This window comes from Ostrinia furnacalis, unplaced genomic scaffold (genome assembly GCF_004193835.3).
Source record: "Ostrinia furnacalis isolate ACB-3 unplaced genomic scaffold, ASM419383v2 OfSCF0971, whole genome shotgun sequence".
NCBI lineage: Eukaryota > Metazoa > Arthropoda > Insecta > Lepidoptera > Crambidae > Ostrinia > Ostrinia furnacalis.
Window position 1 is genome coordinate 93,904 of NW_021131210.1, and position 17,828 is coordinate 111,731.

The 17,828-nt window shown below is 47.3% G+C and overlaps 2 protein-coding genes across 2 annotated transcripts; both read right to left on the reverse strand.

The window, feature by feature from the left end:
• Nucleotides 1-2,142: 2,142 nt before the first annotated feature.
• Nucleotides 2,143-13,208, reverse strand: LOC114350767 (tyrosine-protein phosphatase 10D-like). The gene is made up of 9 exons (XM_028301688.1): nucleotides 13,155-13,208; nucleotides 12,673-12,863; nucleotides 11,306-11,540; nucleotides 9,983-10,138; nucleotides 9,025-9,217; nucleotides 5,712-5,795; nucleotides 4,685-5,258; nucleotides 3,186-3,496; nucleotides 2,143-2,857 (listed from the first exon to the last, which is right to left on the reverse strand). Exons 1-9 carry the CDS (start codon nucleotides 13,206-13,208, stop codon nucleotides 2,826-2,828), a joined length of 1,830 nt encoding a protein of 609 aa, XP_028157489.1. The 3' UTR covers nucleotides 2,143-2,825.
• An 84-nt stretch (nucleotides 13,209-13,292) lies between these two features.
• Nucleotides 13,293-17,059, reverse strand: LOC114350768 (tyrosine-protein phosphatase 10D-like; the record flags this gene model as incomplete). The annotated part of the gene is made up of 4 exons (XM_028301689.1): nucleotides 13,293-13,665; nucleotides 14,573-14,728; nucleotides 15,502-15,736; nucleotides 16,869-17,059. Coding segments are annotated over 4 exons (849 nt in total), but the record flags the coding sequence as incomplete, so codon positions are not given.
• Nucleotides 17,060-17,828: the final 769 nt, after the last annotated feature.

The following is a 17,828-nucleotide window of genomic DNA, read 5'->3' on the forward strand; positions in this document are numbered from 1 at the left end:
AATCCTCACATTAAAAAAAAGAATATTTTTTAGATCGGCCATTATGCTTTCAAGAGACTTTTATGGAATTAGGGAGAAGTGCAGTGAAATAATGCTAATTGCGAATTTATTTTAAGCAAATAAAAAATACATTTGAAGTTAAAGGAGAAGAAAAGAAAGAACGAACAGCAATAGCGCCATCTACATTATTTTCTGTTCCATGACTGGCTGAAAAGCCACAGGCCATTCTGAAACGTTAACGTATAGACAGGGACATAGAGAAAAANAAATGGGGGCGTACAAAAACGGATGCGTTCTCCACGACGTCAGACGTACCTGAAGTCGGAGTCGGCGGACATGAGGCGGTAGTGGTCGATGAAGTCGGCGACGCGCACGGGGCGCGAGGTGCGCGGCGCGGGCGGCGGCGGCGGCGCGGCGGCGGCGCGCGGGCCCCGGCGCCGACGCAGCGCCAGCAGCGCGCCGCCGCCGCCCAGCGCCAGCGCCGCCGCCACGCACGCGCCGATGATCCACGCCGTGTTGTCCACGTCTGCACACACACCGCACACCGGGTCACCGTCGCGAGCGCCCAGCGGAGGCGACGCGGCCTCGACTGGGGCGTCGACGGTGCCAACTTTGACTTTACTTTTGCTTGTCGAGAAAACGGTATCAGATCAGCTCCATGTCATCATAATATTGCATGGTCATCCAAATTACATGTGTTTGCGAAATTTCAGCTTAATCGGTTGCCTGGAAGTGGGTCTTAATTCAGTTTGCATGATTCCACCCATACAAATATGAGCCAGTCGTTGTAATATGACGTCACGCGCATAAAATGGCGGGCCGGCCGCCGCCCGCACTTTTAAAATTCAATATCTTGGAAACTAATTGACGTATCGAAATAATTCTTTCACGTGTATTTTTTATTTTTAACAGAGAATACAGAAAGCTAAAAAACAAAATTAGTGAACATTCTTCATTTTGGAATTATAATATTATACAGGGATTCTCTGTCTACGAACGTTAAGCGAACTGTCTCACCCGTGACACTGACATGAGGGCGCCACCGCGCCGTCAATACCGGAAACTAGATCGCTGGTTCAGATATTTGCCTTGGAAACTATCAAGTTGAACGATGGTGGCGCCCCTCTGTCAATGTGTTTTGTATAGTTCCAAAATACTGGACTGTCCTGTCGATGACATTGACAGTGGGGCGCCACCGTCTATACCGGATCGCTGGTTCAGATTTTTGCCATGTTGGAAACCATATAGTTGAACGATGGTAGCGCCCCCGTCATTGAGTTTGGTGGGACAGTTCAGCGTGGGTCATCTATAGTTTCTTCTGCTTTTTGATGATGTTGGCAATACACGTCGAGGTCGACTTGATTTGTGCCATTTTCAAGTATTGTGATACGACGAGCCTAACGACGAGTTACAAAATGAGATCAAGTAATGATATAATGAAGGATGATAGATGATACCCCTTCCCACCCTTTGAGTCTCAGTAAAGTTGTGGTGCTTTACTGAGACCTCCTATGGACAACTTGAGAGAACCAGAAGAATCACGATGCACTGTTTTGCTTCACTTGCCCACACCCACATGCACGTTCACGAACACTCAATGGTTAATAATCCACCATTAATAGTCGCCCACACACGAATTTGAGGAAATAAAACAAAACCGCTAACATGACGCTTCAGATTCCCGCCAAGAAGTCCGTTTTGTAGTTTAACATCCTCAATGTTTTGTTTTTTGGATTATAGTTCTGATTTATGCCACCACGTTGGACAACCATAATTACATGAGGGCGCTACTATCAATACTGGGTAATTTTGGTTTTTAGTTTCTGTTTTTCTTTTTTCAGTACGTGGCTGGCCTCCACACTCCAGTAGTCTCATTCACGTACAAAAACTTCTACAACAAATCGCCGAGTTGCGATCCTATCGAGTAATCGTTCTATCGAAATGACCCTTGTGAATACCTACGGATTTAGAACTGTTTTTCACAATGGGACGACTTCTGAACATCAGCGAGAGATTTTGACTGTGAATTAGGCCACAGAACTTTGCTGCCCCATCGGCCGTCAATTCTGCGTACCATGTGTCCTGCCCGTTGCTACTTCAGCCTGCTAATCCGTCACAATATGGATTAAAGAAATAATACAATCACGACAAAAATATTCCTTTTATTTTGAAAAATATAACATAGAATCTTAAAATATAATTTCTCAGGTTAAAATGAATACATAGAACATTTTTATTAGTACATATTTAAAATATCTTGTATGGCATTTTAAAGTATGCTATATCAAAGTCGTTAAATTAAATTAAGTACATACTGTGCATAAGGAATGTCACGAAACAAGTACCTGCGGAACTGCCGATGGCTCGGGACGGCTGCTCATCAAACTAACGTCTCGTAACACAGTCGATCATTGAGCAGATATTCACTTAATTAAGTACAATTTTGAGATTCAAGCTGTCATTATTGTTTCTAGCAAGGTACTTACATAATACAAATTTTCTAAGTGTAACAATAATATAATCATTCAGACGCACATGAAGCCGGTCGGATGCCATATTAAGTAACGTACAGGCGAACCGCTCGCGGCGACCGGCGACGTCCATCACCGCGAGGAGCGAAGCCCTCGCACGTCGTCTTATAAACTAATATAAAATTAATCTTATGTACAATCGATTAAAGTGTCGGTCCACTGTGTTAAATATACATTTTATAAAAATACTTCTGTATAAAATCTTAAGGCTATCGTACAAGCGAGGTGTTCTCGGAAGCGCGGTCGACGGTTTCGATCGATCGAGCGCGCAGGTCGCCGCCGGGCCGGGGCGCCTCACATGCCGGACTCGGCGATGCCCTCGTCGTCTGAAACACAAGGCGCGGTCAGCCACGTGCGGGCGCGCGGCGGCGTCAGTGCACACACACACGAGCATGCGAGCGGACAGCGCCCCGCCCGCTGCGGCGGCGGGCCCCGCGGCCGGGCCGGGGCCGGGGGGCCCGCCGCCGCTCGTCGGGAGGCAGCGGGCGGGGCGGGCATGCGGCACACGCGCCTCACTTGTGCTGCTGGCGGCGCGCCGGGGCCGCGCCGGCGCCGGCGGAGCTCGCCCGGGCGTCACGTCCCTTGAAAGCGAAACAGAATGAGCCGGTCGAGGCCGTCACGGCGCGTCGGGGGCGGCCGCGCGCTCGCGCTCACCTTCGAAGGCGGGGTTGTGGTGGTGGTGGTGCGGGTTGTGGTGCGGCGGCTGCAGGTCCTGGCCCTCGAGCACGGCCACGAGGCACTGGTGGATGCAGATGTACTGCTGCTCCGTCTGCACCATCCACACGCGCTCGCGGCGCATGGCGTGCACCATGCCGAACACGTCGAGCGCGTCGGCGTGCGCGGCCAGCTGCTGCAGCGCGCGGTCCAGCGTGATGAAGGTGCCGGAGCGGCCCACGCCGGCGCTGCAGTGCACCACCACGGGCCGCGCGTCGGCCGGGCAGCGCTCGCGGAACGCGCGGACGAACCTGCACAACACGATACGTGGCTACATTTACGTGTTGTTATTTGATTTTAAATTAATTTGAGAAGCGACTGAAATTTTAATAACGATCGTCATTTTGACGTTTCGAAAATAGCCTCTCTATGAGAGAAACGTCGGTGAAAGGATCACTTCGGTGGGGTAAATACATACTCCCCAAAAAAATCACTCTTTGAAAGTAAAATAATGGACTACCCGAAAACGCTCCGTACGAAACGTCATGAAGTTATGACGTCACGCCGTAGTGCTTTGGGGCGTCACATGAGGAATTCGTTCGTCATAAATTCAATGGTATTTTTGTTTTTTATTCATTTGAAATCGACTTTCAAGCTTAAGTTATGAAACTAATGCCCGTTTTCACCATCAATCCCTAATTTTTAAGTGACCCCTATGGTAACACATAACAGGAATTTTGTTTTCATAGGGGTCACTTAACAATTAGGGATTGATGGTGAAAACGGGCATGAAACTTGTACTTTTTTACCTGCATTTTTTTGTTATGATTTTACTTTCTCTTACGATTCCAGTCATCAGGAAACAATCTAAGGACAGTGACAAGACGAGTGGGCGCACNGGCGCTGCAGTGCACCACCACGGGCCGCGCGTCGGCCGGGCAGCGCTCGCGGAACGCGCGGACGAATCTGCACAACACGATACGTAGCTACGTTTACGCATTGTTATTTGATTTTAAATTGAGAAGTGACTCTAATCGCTAAGAAATTTTAATAACGATCGTTGACGTTTCGAAAATAGCCTCTCTATGAGAGAAACGTCGGTGTAAGGATCACTTCGGTGGGGTAAATACTCCCCAAAAAATCACTCATTGAAAAGTACAATAATGGACTACCCGAAAACGCTCCGTACAAGACGTCATGAAGTTATGACGTCACACCGCGTAGTGCTTTGAGGCGTCGCATGAGGAATTCGTTCGGCAGCTATACAATTCGTGTTTTTCAAGATGGTTCCTTAGGCTGTTTTAAATTGAATGGTATTTTTGTTTTTTATTAATTTGTTTGAAATCGACTCGTCTGCCAAACTTTACTAATCAAGCGTAAGTTATGAAACTAAAACTTGTACTTTTTTACCTGCATTTTTTTGTTATGATTTTATTTATTCTTACAATTCCAGTCAACAGGAAACAATCTAAGGACAGTGACAAGACGAGTGGGCGCACCTGGCGAGCGTGGTAGGCGGGTCGGGCACGCCGAAGTCGGGCCACGTGGTGAAGTGGAAGTGCTTGAGCACGCGCTGCTCGGAGCCGCGGCACACCATGAGCTCGGTGATGGTCCAGTCGGGGTAGCGCGACTCGTTGAGCGCCGTGACGGCGATGTCGCCGTAGTACACGGGCCGCGTGTCGTAGGGCCAGTAGCGGTCGCACTTCTCGCGGCCCTTCTCCACGCAGCGCGTCAGCATGACGATGGCGCGCGAGCCCGACTCCCAGCACATGCGCCAGAAGTCGTCGCGCGTGCAGTGCAGCGGGCCCTGCGTGACGATGAACTCGCGCGGCGAGTTGTGGCCCGGCACGTAGTTGGCGTTGATGTAGTCCGAGCCCTCCTCGTCGTCCACGGGCTGCAGCTTGTAGCGCGAGTGGTCGTAGGGCAGGATGTTGGTGAAGCGGTTCTTGGGCCGGTTGCACGGCAGGTCGGCCGCCGTGCACGGCTGCTCGCGCCCCACGTGCTTCAGCTCCTCGAACTCCTCGCTAAACCTGCAGAGCGAGAAACGTACGTTTTCAATGAAATCCATAAATCAAAGTCACACGTCGCTCACGCTATACGTTATCGTGAGAACTGGCAAGAATCGAGGACGAAAATCAAAGACGAGACGTTCGGTCATCTCGCGCGTTGAACAACGAGAAGAAAGCAGAAGCGATTCAAACGGACCGACAAGACCGTCAAAAGAATAATAAACAGGTATTGCGTTCGGGGGCCTGGGAAGCCTCGACCGTTTATAAACAAACTAGCTTTCCGCCCGCGGCCTCGCCCGCGTGGAATATTGTCTGTCACAGAAAAACTTGATCGCGCGCGTCCCTGTTTCAAAAACCGGGATAAAAACTATCCTATGTCCTTTCCCGGGACTCAAACTATCGCTATGTCAAATTTCATCAAAATCGGTTCAGTATTTTAGGCGTGAAAGAGAGACAGACAGACAGACAGAGTTACTTTCGCATTTATAATATTAGTATAGATGGGGCCGGCGCCGACGCAGCGCCAGCAGCACGCCGCCGCCGCCCAGCGCCAGCGCCGCCGCCACGCACGCGCCGATGATCCACGCCGTGTTGTCCACGTCTGCACACACACCGCACACCGGGTCACCGTCGCTCGCTCCCAGCGGAGGCGACGCGGGGCGACTCTCCCCAGGCGACCTCGACTGGGGCGTCGACGGTGCCAACTTTGACTTTACTTTTGCTTGTCAAGAAAACGGTACATTACATGCGCCTCGACATCTCCTGTGTCTGTTAGATCGGGAGCTTCGACTCCGGAATGACTGGGAATTAGTAAATTTTGATTCTCACCGAACGCTTCGACGATAGATATATTGGCCCGATATATCGGGCGCGCATCTTATGGACTTAGGAAAAATAAAGCTTACTACATTTTTGAATAATGCACGAGTTGCGTTTCGGATTATGTTTCGAGTGAGTAAAGAATTAAATAAATATAAGTTGAAAATTAATTAGACCGCAGTCCTTGTTTAAAATACCAAAATTGTTATAATAGACACAGAGATGAAGAAGAACCAGAGAACGTGACGTGCAAATGAAATTGAAAAAATAATACACAAATAAACCAGAAGCATTACTTACCGATTTCAGCAAGGAACTCACAACTTCAAATATAAAATATCTACGTAGTCTTCAATAACATAACCATTCCATAATCCGTTCTAACACTCAAGTACTTCGTTATCATTATTGTCCTCTTTCAAGGCATATGCATATCTGTGATCTATAAATTAGTCACACTATTAGATATTTATTAATTATCATAAACATGAAAATAATTTTGTGAATTCCTTACTTATTTACAAATGCTAAGTATATCCATAACCGATTAATATATTATTTATACTTCAAAACACAAGCATTATGTACACAAATCCCACTGTTCCGTAATAAACTCCACCACCTCTAATCTAAAGCAAACCGTTATCTCAAAAAACAGTAGGGCCGATATTTATTTTTAAACTATCCACAAACATGTTTCACTTCACACATTTATTTTAGGACTAAAAAATGTAATTCAATCTCAATGACCAAAGATATTTATAAAAACTAATATTATAAAGAGGAAATATTTGATTATTTGTATACATTGAATTGGCTCCAAAACTACTGGACCGTTTTGAATCTTTCACCATTGTTTCTGATGAACAGGCGGTACGAAGTTCGCCGGGGCAGCTAGTATTTAGACTGTTTCTTTCCTTGATTTATTCGAGGAATGATTTTGATAAAATTTCTTTACTCGAAAGGTTAATAATATATTAATTTTACCCATATCGCGTAGCCGGCGAGCTGCTCAGCCGACGGCACTATCGGCCAGATTATTGCAGATAACACTGATTGCCGCATATCTACAAATCGACGACTAACTACCAAGCAAGGCACTATCTCCCAACTGCCTGTTAAGTGTTAGATTATTCCGAACATTAGCAGTAATGATAAGTTCAAGACGCTAAGTTGAGTAGAGCTAGCAAGCGTTTGTGTGCCGAGTGTTACAAAAGTGTAAGAAGGTAAGGAAAGTCATTAAAACAAAGAATACAAAACGACTAAACTTTATTTTGCAAACAGTTAAACAATATCAATCTTCAACTCGTCGTAAAAAGTATAAGTAAAAAATATATGGCAGAGTTGAAAATAAAGCTTACTGTAAAACGTATGTGATCTTATTTTGACTAGGCGTAAGATTGATTTTGTTTTGTGTTATTAAAAACTCATATCATTAGTAAGTACAAAACCTTGTAAGATGCACAAAATACAGATTACGGGTGAACGCACGATTGAGTCGCAATCATCGCTTATTTTATAACAGAAAAAATACAAATAAAGTTGTATGGAGTAACACAAGCATCATTCGCCCGCTGAGGTCCGCGGAAAGAGGTCCAACCGAAGTGCGTTCACCCGTACACTGTTCATTATTTACACGTGTCCTTATTATAATTTGTCCTGTAAACTTATATAAATTTAAGTGCTGAAATTTCAATCGTTTCGTATACATTCTGTACACAAAATGTCTAATAATATTAATATAATTTGGCGATTGAAAAAGCAGCTCACGTTAGTAAGAAGAAACGGTCACTCAACATTGTTTACAAAACACCACCACACCAATTTACATTTCGCAACCACCACCATTTACTCCTTTTCTTACTACATAGAACCACATCCCACATGCTACCTTCAGCATCAGCGATTGACGACGACTTAGCTTCTAATAAGCGTATTAGAAGCTGAATGCAGCAACTGCACTGTCATGCACTCTTAAAAACGCCAAACGCGGTGATTGAGTCGCTTTTTGGATGCTCGACACAGCATTTGATTGTTACACTTTGCACACATTAGGATGCCCAGTCGCATCCATTCAACATCTACGGAACACTGTTCAGTGTGTCAGTCAATATTAGTCGCTAAAAAGTCCTAACGTATGATGTTGCGAAATCGTAATGCGCATCGAACAGTCGCCGATGCTAAAAGTAGAATGTCTACTGTGGCACGTAATTACACAATACACAGGAGGGAAGCATAAACAAGAGAATTCGTCTTTAATTTATGCTTCTCTCCTTGTCGGTGAAGCAACTCGTGTCAAGAAATTCAGCTAAAATAATGTTACGGGAAGATTTAACGTTCGTTTATAGTTCTCGTTTTTGGAGCGGCTCGACATTGTCACGTTTCACGTTGTGCATCCCGAAACCGCACACGACGCGATAACATTTAATATGAATAGTGAAGTTGAAGGTGCGTACGTAACAATAATAATATTGGTGTTTTTTTATTTGCGTATTCTTTTAGAGGTATCAAACAAAAAAAATCTTTTCTTAAAAAAAACAAATCAGTTGTGGTTTTGATAAGTTTCTATGCATTTCTATGTTATGGTAGTTTATTTGTAGCATAAGCACAGGACTTCTATTATACGAATTAGTAAAAAAAATTGCTTTAGGTTGCGGACTTATTTGTTTTTGTTAAGTAGGTAAACTAATTTTATTTTAGGTACGTGCGCTGTTTCAAGAAGATACTTAGTGGAAATCCTTACATATACTGCATTCAAAAAGCAATTAAAAATAAATTTAAGAGAATTTACCATGATCATAAGCCTATAAAAGGAACTCGTGTAGCAAACACTTACGTATACCGAGCTATACTCGAGAGTGCTGTAAGTTTTTCCGAAACGGATTCAGATGATACCTAGTCACCATAAATGTATATTAGAATATGTTTTTTATTATTTTAAACCTTTTTTGAACCATAAATAATTTGTGCCGTCCCTTCCATAGGTAACACACTGTGCGGCGGTACGTTACCGGTGTGCAGCACGGCGTAGCTGGTGTCGGTGAACTTGTCTGGGGCGGTGAAGGCGCGCAGCTTGACGAAGTACTTGGTGGCGGGCTTGAGCGGCCCGTTGCAGTAGCGCGCGCCCTCCGCCTCGCAGCGCTCCGCGCCCAGCGTGAACTCCTCCACCTCCGACGACCGGAACGGGTAGTACGGCTCCGTCACCTGCCACAGCCATAGTCACTCACCACGCCTTCTATCGTCCGTTCACTTCGACATCGTGTAAAGCCTGGTCCGTGAGCACGTAGAATCCCGTCCAATGACCCCAAGCTACCCATCCCTATCGCTTGTGCGTAATTATGTTGCTGTCGCGCTCGCACACTCACTGCGGGCGCCCGTCGCACAGTCGCGGACCAGGCTTTACAGAGGGCTTAGTGTGAGTTTACATAAAACGTCATTACTAGTGAGTACGTTAAAAAAAATGAAGATTTTAGTTCTTGATAGTTTCAGATAGGGGCGCTGTACAATCCGTCATACATTTAATGTCACTTTTTAAAGCAGTTGACATCGAATGCGTTTGATGTAAACTCACACTACGTCCCCAGAATTCGTAATCCTGAGTTGTTTTCTCTCTAGGAGTATTATCATAGTGATACATCCTTCTATAATCCCATAATTAGAGTATGCCGCCGATACAATGACTCCAGGCGGTCATCGAATAGTTAAATATTCAATTTTATTACAATCTAGTGTCATTTAACACACCTGCTAAACATGCTACAAACATTTCTTTGGATTAACATCTAGATCAGTGCTGCAAAAAACCTGACGTTGACGCCGTTTTGACCAATCCGTATCGCAGAATCGAAGAAATCGTAGAAGCGCGTCTGTATTGGAGACGTTAAAAATTAGCGTAATCGGGGCCCTGAACTGTAATCGTACTCTGTATGTCCCTGAATAAACAAAATGAAACAAGTCAGTCGCGCGCACCTGGTAGGGCGGCCACACGGGCAGGCGCTGCACGTCGCGCCAGGCCGGCAGCGGCGCGGGCGTGTCGGCGCGCGGCTCCTCGCCCAGCACCAGCGTGTAGGCCGTCACGTTGCCGTTCGCCGCCGAGAACAGGTTGGCGCGGAACCGCACCACCACCTGCCACACCGCAACGTCAGTCGGCGGCGACGACTAATGCGAGACTGTCACACACGTCACGCCTCCACAGGGAGGTGGGGCGCGAGGCAATGTGACAATCGTCTCACTGAAAGAGGGATGTATATTCCGGCAGCGGAGAACGAGTCTATGAGTTTTTAAAATTAATCACTGAAATAATTGTTAAAGTGCGTAGCGTAAATATTGGCGTATCAACCCCTATGTTGGTACCAGCTGAAAACCAGCTTCGTGACTTGACGACTTGTGTCATGTCACGATTTTTGTTGAGCGGGCGCCTTTTCAGCATGGCTCAGTAATTTAACCTCTGTACATGTATATGTTACGGTCAAAGTGATAAATGTGAAAATTATGAATAATCGCCGGTTATTATGAATAATTACCGCATGATTTGGTAAATGTGATTAATATGAGGTCATTTATATGTGTATAAAACTAAATAGGCGGCTTAGGGGTGGCCCAAGGGCCACCCCCGCCGCACCTTAACCTATTTTTCACTTTAAATCAAAACATTATGTTATAGGCAGCATGGAAAAATAATATTATGCAAGAAACATTACAAACTCATTATGCCAAATTATATTAATATAATGATATCAAAACGTTCAAAAGTTTGGCTGTACACGAGCACGTACACAAGATGTTGTTCTCTTTTATGAAATTTGTTAGTACTAAGGTTGAATTATTAAACAATCACTGTTAAATGTGATTAATTTATCACTTTTACCGCGACTGTCGGTAATTATTCATAATAACCGGTTATTATTAATAATTTTCAATTTATCACATTAACCGTAACATATACACATAAATGTTAATGCTGAATAAAAGTATTATATTCTATTGTATTCTATCTGACAAGTTTCGTAATATCATCATTTCAGCCACAGGAGGTTCACTGCTGAACGGCCTCCCCCAATGACTTCCATTCCATCGCACGGTAGGGAGCGGCCTGGTAATATCACAACAAGTTAAATTTTTAGTTTCAGGACTCGTAACAATCGACAAAAACATTCATGCCTGTTTTCACCATCAATCCCTAATTTTTAAGTGACCCCTATGAAAACAAAATTCCTGTTATGTGTTACCATAGGGGTCACTTAAAATTAGGGATTGGTGGTGAAAACGGGCATCAGTGTCGTGGCGTGGTACCGTGGTGGTGGTGCGGCGCAGCTCCTGCGGCGTGGCGTGCGGCGGCGGCGGCGGCGGCGCGGCGATGGGCGCGCGCTGCAGCAGCGCGGCGGCGGGCCCGGCGCCGGCGCCGGTCTCGGCGCGCAGCGTCACGGCGTACAGCCGGCCCGCCGCCAGCCCCGCCGCCGTGGCCGAGCGCGCCTCCGGCGGCAGCACCACCGTGGCGCCCGCCTCCGGCGCGTCCGACGGCGCGTACCTGAAACGCAAGCAATACAGTTTCCACATGTATGTTTGTAGGTACGATTGCAGGAGTTCTGTTGCGCGATGATGCGGCCCCCGTTGTATTATGAGTGCGATTTCTTGATGCGCACTATCGGCACTATGTGAATGCAGTTTCCACGTGTATGTAGGCACAATGCAGGAGTTCTGTTGCGCGATGATGCGGCTCCTGTCCCACTTTATACACATGAGGTGCAGACCAGGCAGTTCGAAGCTCGAAGGACCATGTAGGGCAGCGGAGTTGGTGTAGTTGTTGGTGATTGAAAGGCCGTGTTTCACTAATTAAGTTTATTGCCAGGTCTGCACAGTTTAAGATATTACAGCACAATCACAAGTGTAATGGCCGGAGTACGAAACGCTACTGGGCGCGATGGCGCTCAAATACATACGTCACAAGACCGAACGAATGAAAGAATGAATGAATTTTAGTGTTGGAACCCAACACGTGGGATAAATGGACGACGAAGCGGTGTATCGCCGTAGACAGGGGGCCTAGTGCGAGTTTATAGTCGCGAGTGCGTCAAAAAAATCTAGGATCACTTAAATTCCTGAAAGTGTCCGTTAGGTACACACAGTCACACTGTTAACTATACATTTCCGTTTTTGCTCTCGCTCTAATCGAATGGTGATTCTTTGCGACAGAACGAGACGACATGACAGGCAATGGATAGTTAACACTGTGGCCGATGGTACGTTGTACAATCCGTTGTACATTTAATGTAATTTTTTTACGCAGTCGCTAGGGAAGCCATATGACAGGGATGGCGAACCTTTATGTATCAACGTGCCACTTTTCCGAAAAAAATGTTTGATAAAGTCTTAGACGTGCCATCAAATATCACCTAATGCTATCAATGAGGGGTATAGTACAAGTGGTGCCACTGGCGAGTGACAGGATCTTACTCTACAGTGTTGCTAACTGATGAGGGCAAATACGATAGCCCTTACATAAAACATATAGGTGGGCGTGCCCTAAATATTGTATGTGTGTAGTAGTATGCGTGCCATTGGTTCGCCATCCCTGCCATATGATATGAACTCGTCCTAGGCCCCTAGATCATAACGACGAGATCGCTTCGGTCCACGATCGAGCGGCAGTCGTCACTCACTGCAGCACGAAGCGGCGCAGCGTGCCGTGCGTGGCGGAGTCGGGCATGTCCCAGGCGAAGGTGAGCTCGCGCGGCGAGGCGTCGGCCAGGCGGAAGGCGTGCGGCGCGTCGGGCGGCGCCTCGCGCGTGCTCACGGCGGCCGAGCGCGCGCGCGACAGCGCCAGCAGCGACTCCGCCGAGCCCGCGCGCACCTGAACACAGAGGGCACGCGTCAGACTAAGGCCCAGTTTTTTGATTCTCGGTTAAAATAACTAATTGTTAAATTTTGCTACTAATGGTTAATTACGAAGGCTACAGTCGAAGGGTGCAAAGAAATGTAGAAAATTAACTAACTTAGTTTATTGGATAAAATTAATTTAAATTAGAGTATTAATAATTAGCTAATCGGTGACAGATGATCGATGTTAGAATCAAGAGTGAAATTTGGAGCGGCCGCGATCGAGGTCGAGTGCGGCGGAGAGTGCTGCGTCGGCGCTTCTTGCTAGGCCTTGGTTTCTATGCAGCGACGTAGTCGCGTAATTGCTAATCAGCAACATCGGNGGGCTAAGGGCGGGGACTTTTGCTATGTTCACCTCCTAAATAAAGTCCTGAAGTCAGAAATTGTGTTCTACAGTTTTCCATCTATAATGCTTTATTGACTGGACTATGCTGTAAGTTTTTCCGAAACGGATTCATATGACACCTAGACACCATAAATGTATATAAGAATATGTTTTTTTTATTATTTTAAACCCTTTTTGAACCATAAATAATTTCTGCCGTCCCTTCCATAGGTAACACACTGTGCGGCGGTACGTTACCGGTGTGCAGCACGGCGTAGCTGGTGTCGGTGAACTTGTCGGGCGCGGTGAAGGCGCGCAGCTTGACGAAGTACTTGGTGGCGGGCTTGAGCGGCCCGTTGCAGTAGCGCGCGCCCTCCGCCTCGCAGCGCTCCGCGCCCAGCGTGAACTCCTCCACCTCCGACGACCGGAACGGGTAGTACGGCTCCGTCACCTGCCACAACCGCAGCCATCACAACACCTCTCGTGCGTCCACTTCGACGCCGAACGACTGTCGTAATCCTGAGTCGTTTTAACCTAGCTAGGCGCAGCCACCGATTTTTAGTTGGTCGATAGTCGGGTCGGGCTGTTGATCAGTGTGGATATGTATGAAAGTGCGCACATTACACCAATTTTGGTATCGGCCGACTAAAGATCGGTGTTCTTCGCCTAGGCTTTTTTGCAGGAGCGTCAGTGATACATCCTTCTATAAGCAGATACATAATTTAAGGTCCCATTATTTGTATTGTATTGCTGTTGGTTTTCCGAATAAAATAAAATAAATAAATAAATAATCCCATAATCGGTGTGTGTCGCCGATACGATGACTCAAGGCGGTCATCGGATAGTAGTATAGATATGGTAAAGCCTGGTCCGTGAGCACGTAGAATTTTGTCCAATGACCCCAAGCTACCCATCCTTCTGGTAAAGGTCGCGGGAAGAGCCTGGATGCGGGCAGCGCAGGACCGTTCATTGTGGAAAACCTTGGGGGAGGCCTTTGTCCAGCAGTGGACGTCATTTGGCTGAAACGAAACGAAACGAACCCATCCTTATCGCTCGCGCGTAATTATATTGCTGTCGCGACTGTGCGACGCGCGCCCGCAGTGAGTGTGCGAGCGCGACAGCAACATAAACGCGCGAGCGATAATGATGGGTAGCTTAAAGTCATTGGACAAAATTCTACGTACTCACGGACCAGGCTTTAGTATATGCCATTTTATTAAAATTTTGTGTCATCTAACACACCTGCTAAACATGCTACAAACATTTTTTTGGATTAAAATCTAGATCAGAACTGTAATCGTACTCTGTATGACGTATGTCCCTGAATAAATAAAATGGAACAAGTCAGTCGGACGCACCTGGTAGGGCGGCCACACGGGCAGGCGCTGCACGTCGCGCCAGGCCGGCAGCGGCGCGGGCGTGTCGGCGCGCGGCTCCTCGCCCAGCACCAGCGTGTAGGCCGTCACGTTGCCGTTCGCCGCCGAGAACAGGTTGGCGCGGAACCGCACCACCACCTGCCACACCGCAACGTCAGCGTTGGTCCCAGCGGCGACGACTAATGCGATACGACTGTCACACACGTCACGCCTCCGCGCGGGGGAGAGGCGCGGTGCAATGTGACAATCGTCTCACTGAAAGAGGGATGTATATTCCGGCAGCGGAGAACGAGTCGATGAGTTTTTAAAATTAATCACTATAATGAATGAATACTGAAATAACTCGGCATGGGGCACACTGAAAACCAGCGTCGTGGCTTCCCTCACCGGGGGCCACGGCATATGCTGAGTGGGGTCCCATTGCGATGGGCATCGCTGTGCGACAGGGTGGCACTGCTTAGTTTACTAATTGCTCATTCATTGTATGTTTTATGTCACCTCTGTCTTATTTGCTTTTTTTTTTCATTTTACCTCTTTTGTCTTTTGTGATGTCCATGGCAATAAATGTTTCTTTCTTTCTTTCTTTCTAATGTTAAAGTGCGTAGCGTAAATATATGACAAGTTTCGTAATATCATCATCATCATCATTTCAGCCACAGGACGTCCACTGTTAAACGGCTTTTCAAAATGACTTCCACATCGCACGGTAGGGAACGGCCTAATAGTCACAACAAGTTAAATATTTAGTTTTAGGACTTGTAACACAAAAACATTCATGCCTGTTTTCGCCATCAATTCCTAATTTTTAAGTGACCACTATGAAAACAAAATTCCTGTTATGTGTTACCATAGGGGTCACTTAAAATTAGGGATTGGTGGTGAAAACGGGCATCAGTGTCGTGGCGTGGTACCGTGGTGGTGGTGCGGCGCAGCTCCTGCGGCGTGGCGTGCGGCGGCGGCGGCGGCGGCGCGGCGATGGGCGCGCGCTGCAGCAGCGCGGCGGCGGGCCCGGCGCCGGCGCCGGTCTCGGCGCGCAGCGTCACGGCGTACAGCCGGCCCGCCGCCAGCCCCGCCGCCGTGGCCGAGCGCGCCTCCGGCGGCAGCACCACCGTGGCGCCCGCCTCCGGCGCGTCCGACGGCGCGTACCTGAAACGCAAGCAATACAGTTTCCACATGTATGTTTGTAGGTACGATTGCAGGAGTTCTGTTGCGCGATGATGCGGCCCCCGTTGTATTATGAGTGCGATTTCTTGATGCGCACTATCGGCACTATGTGAATGCAGTTTTCACGTGTATGTAGGCACAATGCAGGAGTTTTGTTGCGCGATGATGCGGCTCCTGTCCCACTTTATACACATGAGGTGCAGACCAGGCAGTTCGAAGCTCGAAGGACCATGTAGGGCAGCGGAGTTGGTGTAGTTGTTGGTGATTGAAAGGCCGTGTTTCACTAATTAAGTTTATTGCCAGGTCTGCACAGTTTAAGATATTACAGCACAATCACAAGTGTAATGGCCGGAGTACGAAACGCTACTGGGCGCGATGGCGCTCAAATACATACGTCACAAGACCGAACGAATGAAAGAATGAATGAATTTTAGTGTTGGAACCCAACACGTGGGATAAATGGACGACGAAGCGGTGTATCGCCGTAGACAGGGGGCCTAGTGCGAGTTTATAGTCGCGAGTGCGTCAAAAAAATCTAGGATCACTTAAATTCCTGAAAGTGTCCGTTAGGTACACACAGTCACACTGTTAACTATACATTTCCGTTTTTGCTCTCGCTCTAATCGAATGGTGATTCTTTGCGACAGAACGAGACGACATGACAGGCAATGGATAGTTAACACTGTGGCCGATGGTACGTTGTACAATCCGTTGTACATTTAATGTAATTTTTTTACGCAGTCGCTAGGGAAGCCATATGACAGGGATGGCGAACCTTTATGTATCAACGTGCCACTTTTCCGAAAAAAATGTTTGATAAAGTCTTAGACGTGCCATCAAATATCACCTAATGCTATCAATGAGGGGTATAGTACAAGTGGTGCCACTGGCGAGTGACAGGATCTTACTCTACAGTGTTGCTAACTGATGAGGGCAAATACGATAGCCCTTACATAAAACATATAGGTGGGCGTGCCCTAAATATTGTATGTGTGTAGTAGTATGCGTGCCATTGGTTCGCCATCCCTGCCATATGATATGAACTCGTCCTAGGCCCCTAGATCATAACGACGAGATCGCTTCGGTCCACGATCGAGCGGCAGTCGTCACTCACTGCAGCACGAAGCGGCGCAGCGTGCCGTGCGTGGCGGAGTCGGGCATGTCCCAGGCGAAGGTGAGCTCGCGCGGCGAGGCGTCGGCCAGGCGGAAGGCGTGCGGCGCGTCGGGCGGCGCCTCGCGCGTGCTCACGGCGGCCGAGCGCGCGCGCGACAGCGCCAGCAGCGACTCCGCCGAGCCCGCGCGCACCTGAACACAGAGGGCACGCGTCAGACTAAGGCCCAGTTTTTTGATTCTCGGTTAAAATAACTAATTGTTAAATTTTGCTACTAATGGTTAATTACGAAGGCTACAGTCGAAGGGTGCAAAGAAATGTAGAAAATTAACTAACTTAGTTTATTGGATAAAATTAATTTAAATTAGAGTATTAATAATTAGCTAATCGGTGACAGATGATCGATGTTAGAATCAAGAGTGAAATTTGGAGCGGCCGCGATCGAGGTCGAGTGCGGCGGAGAGTGCTGCGTCGGCGCTTCTTGCTAGGCCTTGGTTTCTATGCAGCGACGTAGTCGCGTAATTGCTAATCAGCAACATCGGTGACCTACTAATACGTAACAGGTTAAATATTAACAAAATGTAAACAAATAGTTAAAAAATGTACTAAAAGTCAAGCTAACCATTGTTCGAAAAACGTTTTTTTCTGATATTTAACCACTTGTCATTTGCATTCTGTCAAATTTGACTATTGGTTATTTTAACTACGGATAAAAAAATCGAGCCTAAGAACTCATGGCGCGATTTTCACCCACGCCCCGCGGCGGTTGCCGGCCCGCAGCTTCTGTAGAATGTTATGTAAAAAGTAATGCACAACTCGCGACGCGGTTTTCGCCCGCAGCGGGCGCGGTTGTATGCGGGTCCCGCGGCACCGGCGGGCAATTAGTAGAATGCCGCGCGAAAACCGCCCGATCATTTTGTACCAGTAATTTAGCGCGCGGCGCGATTTTCACTCGCGCCGTAA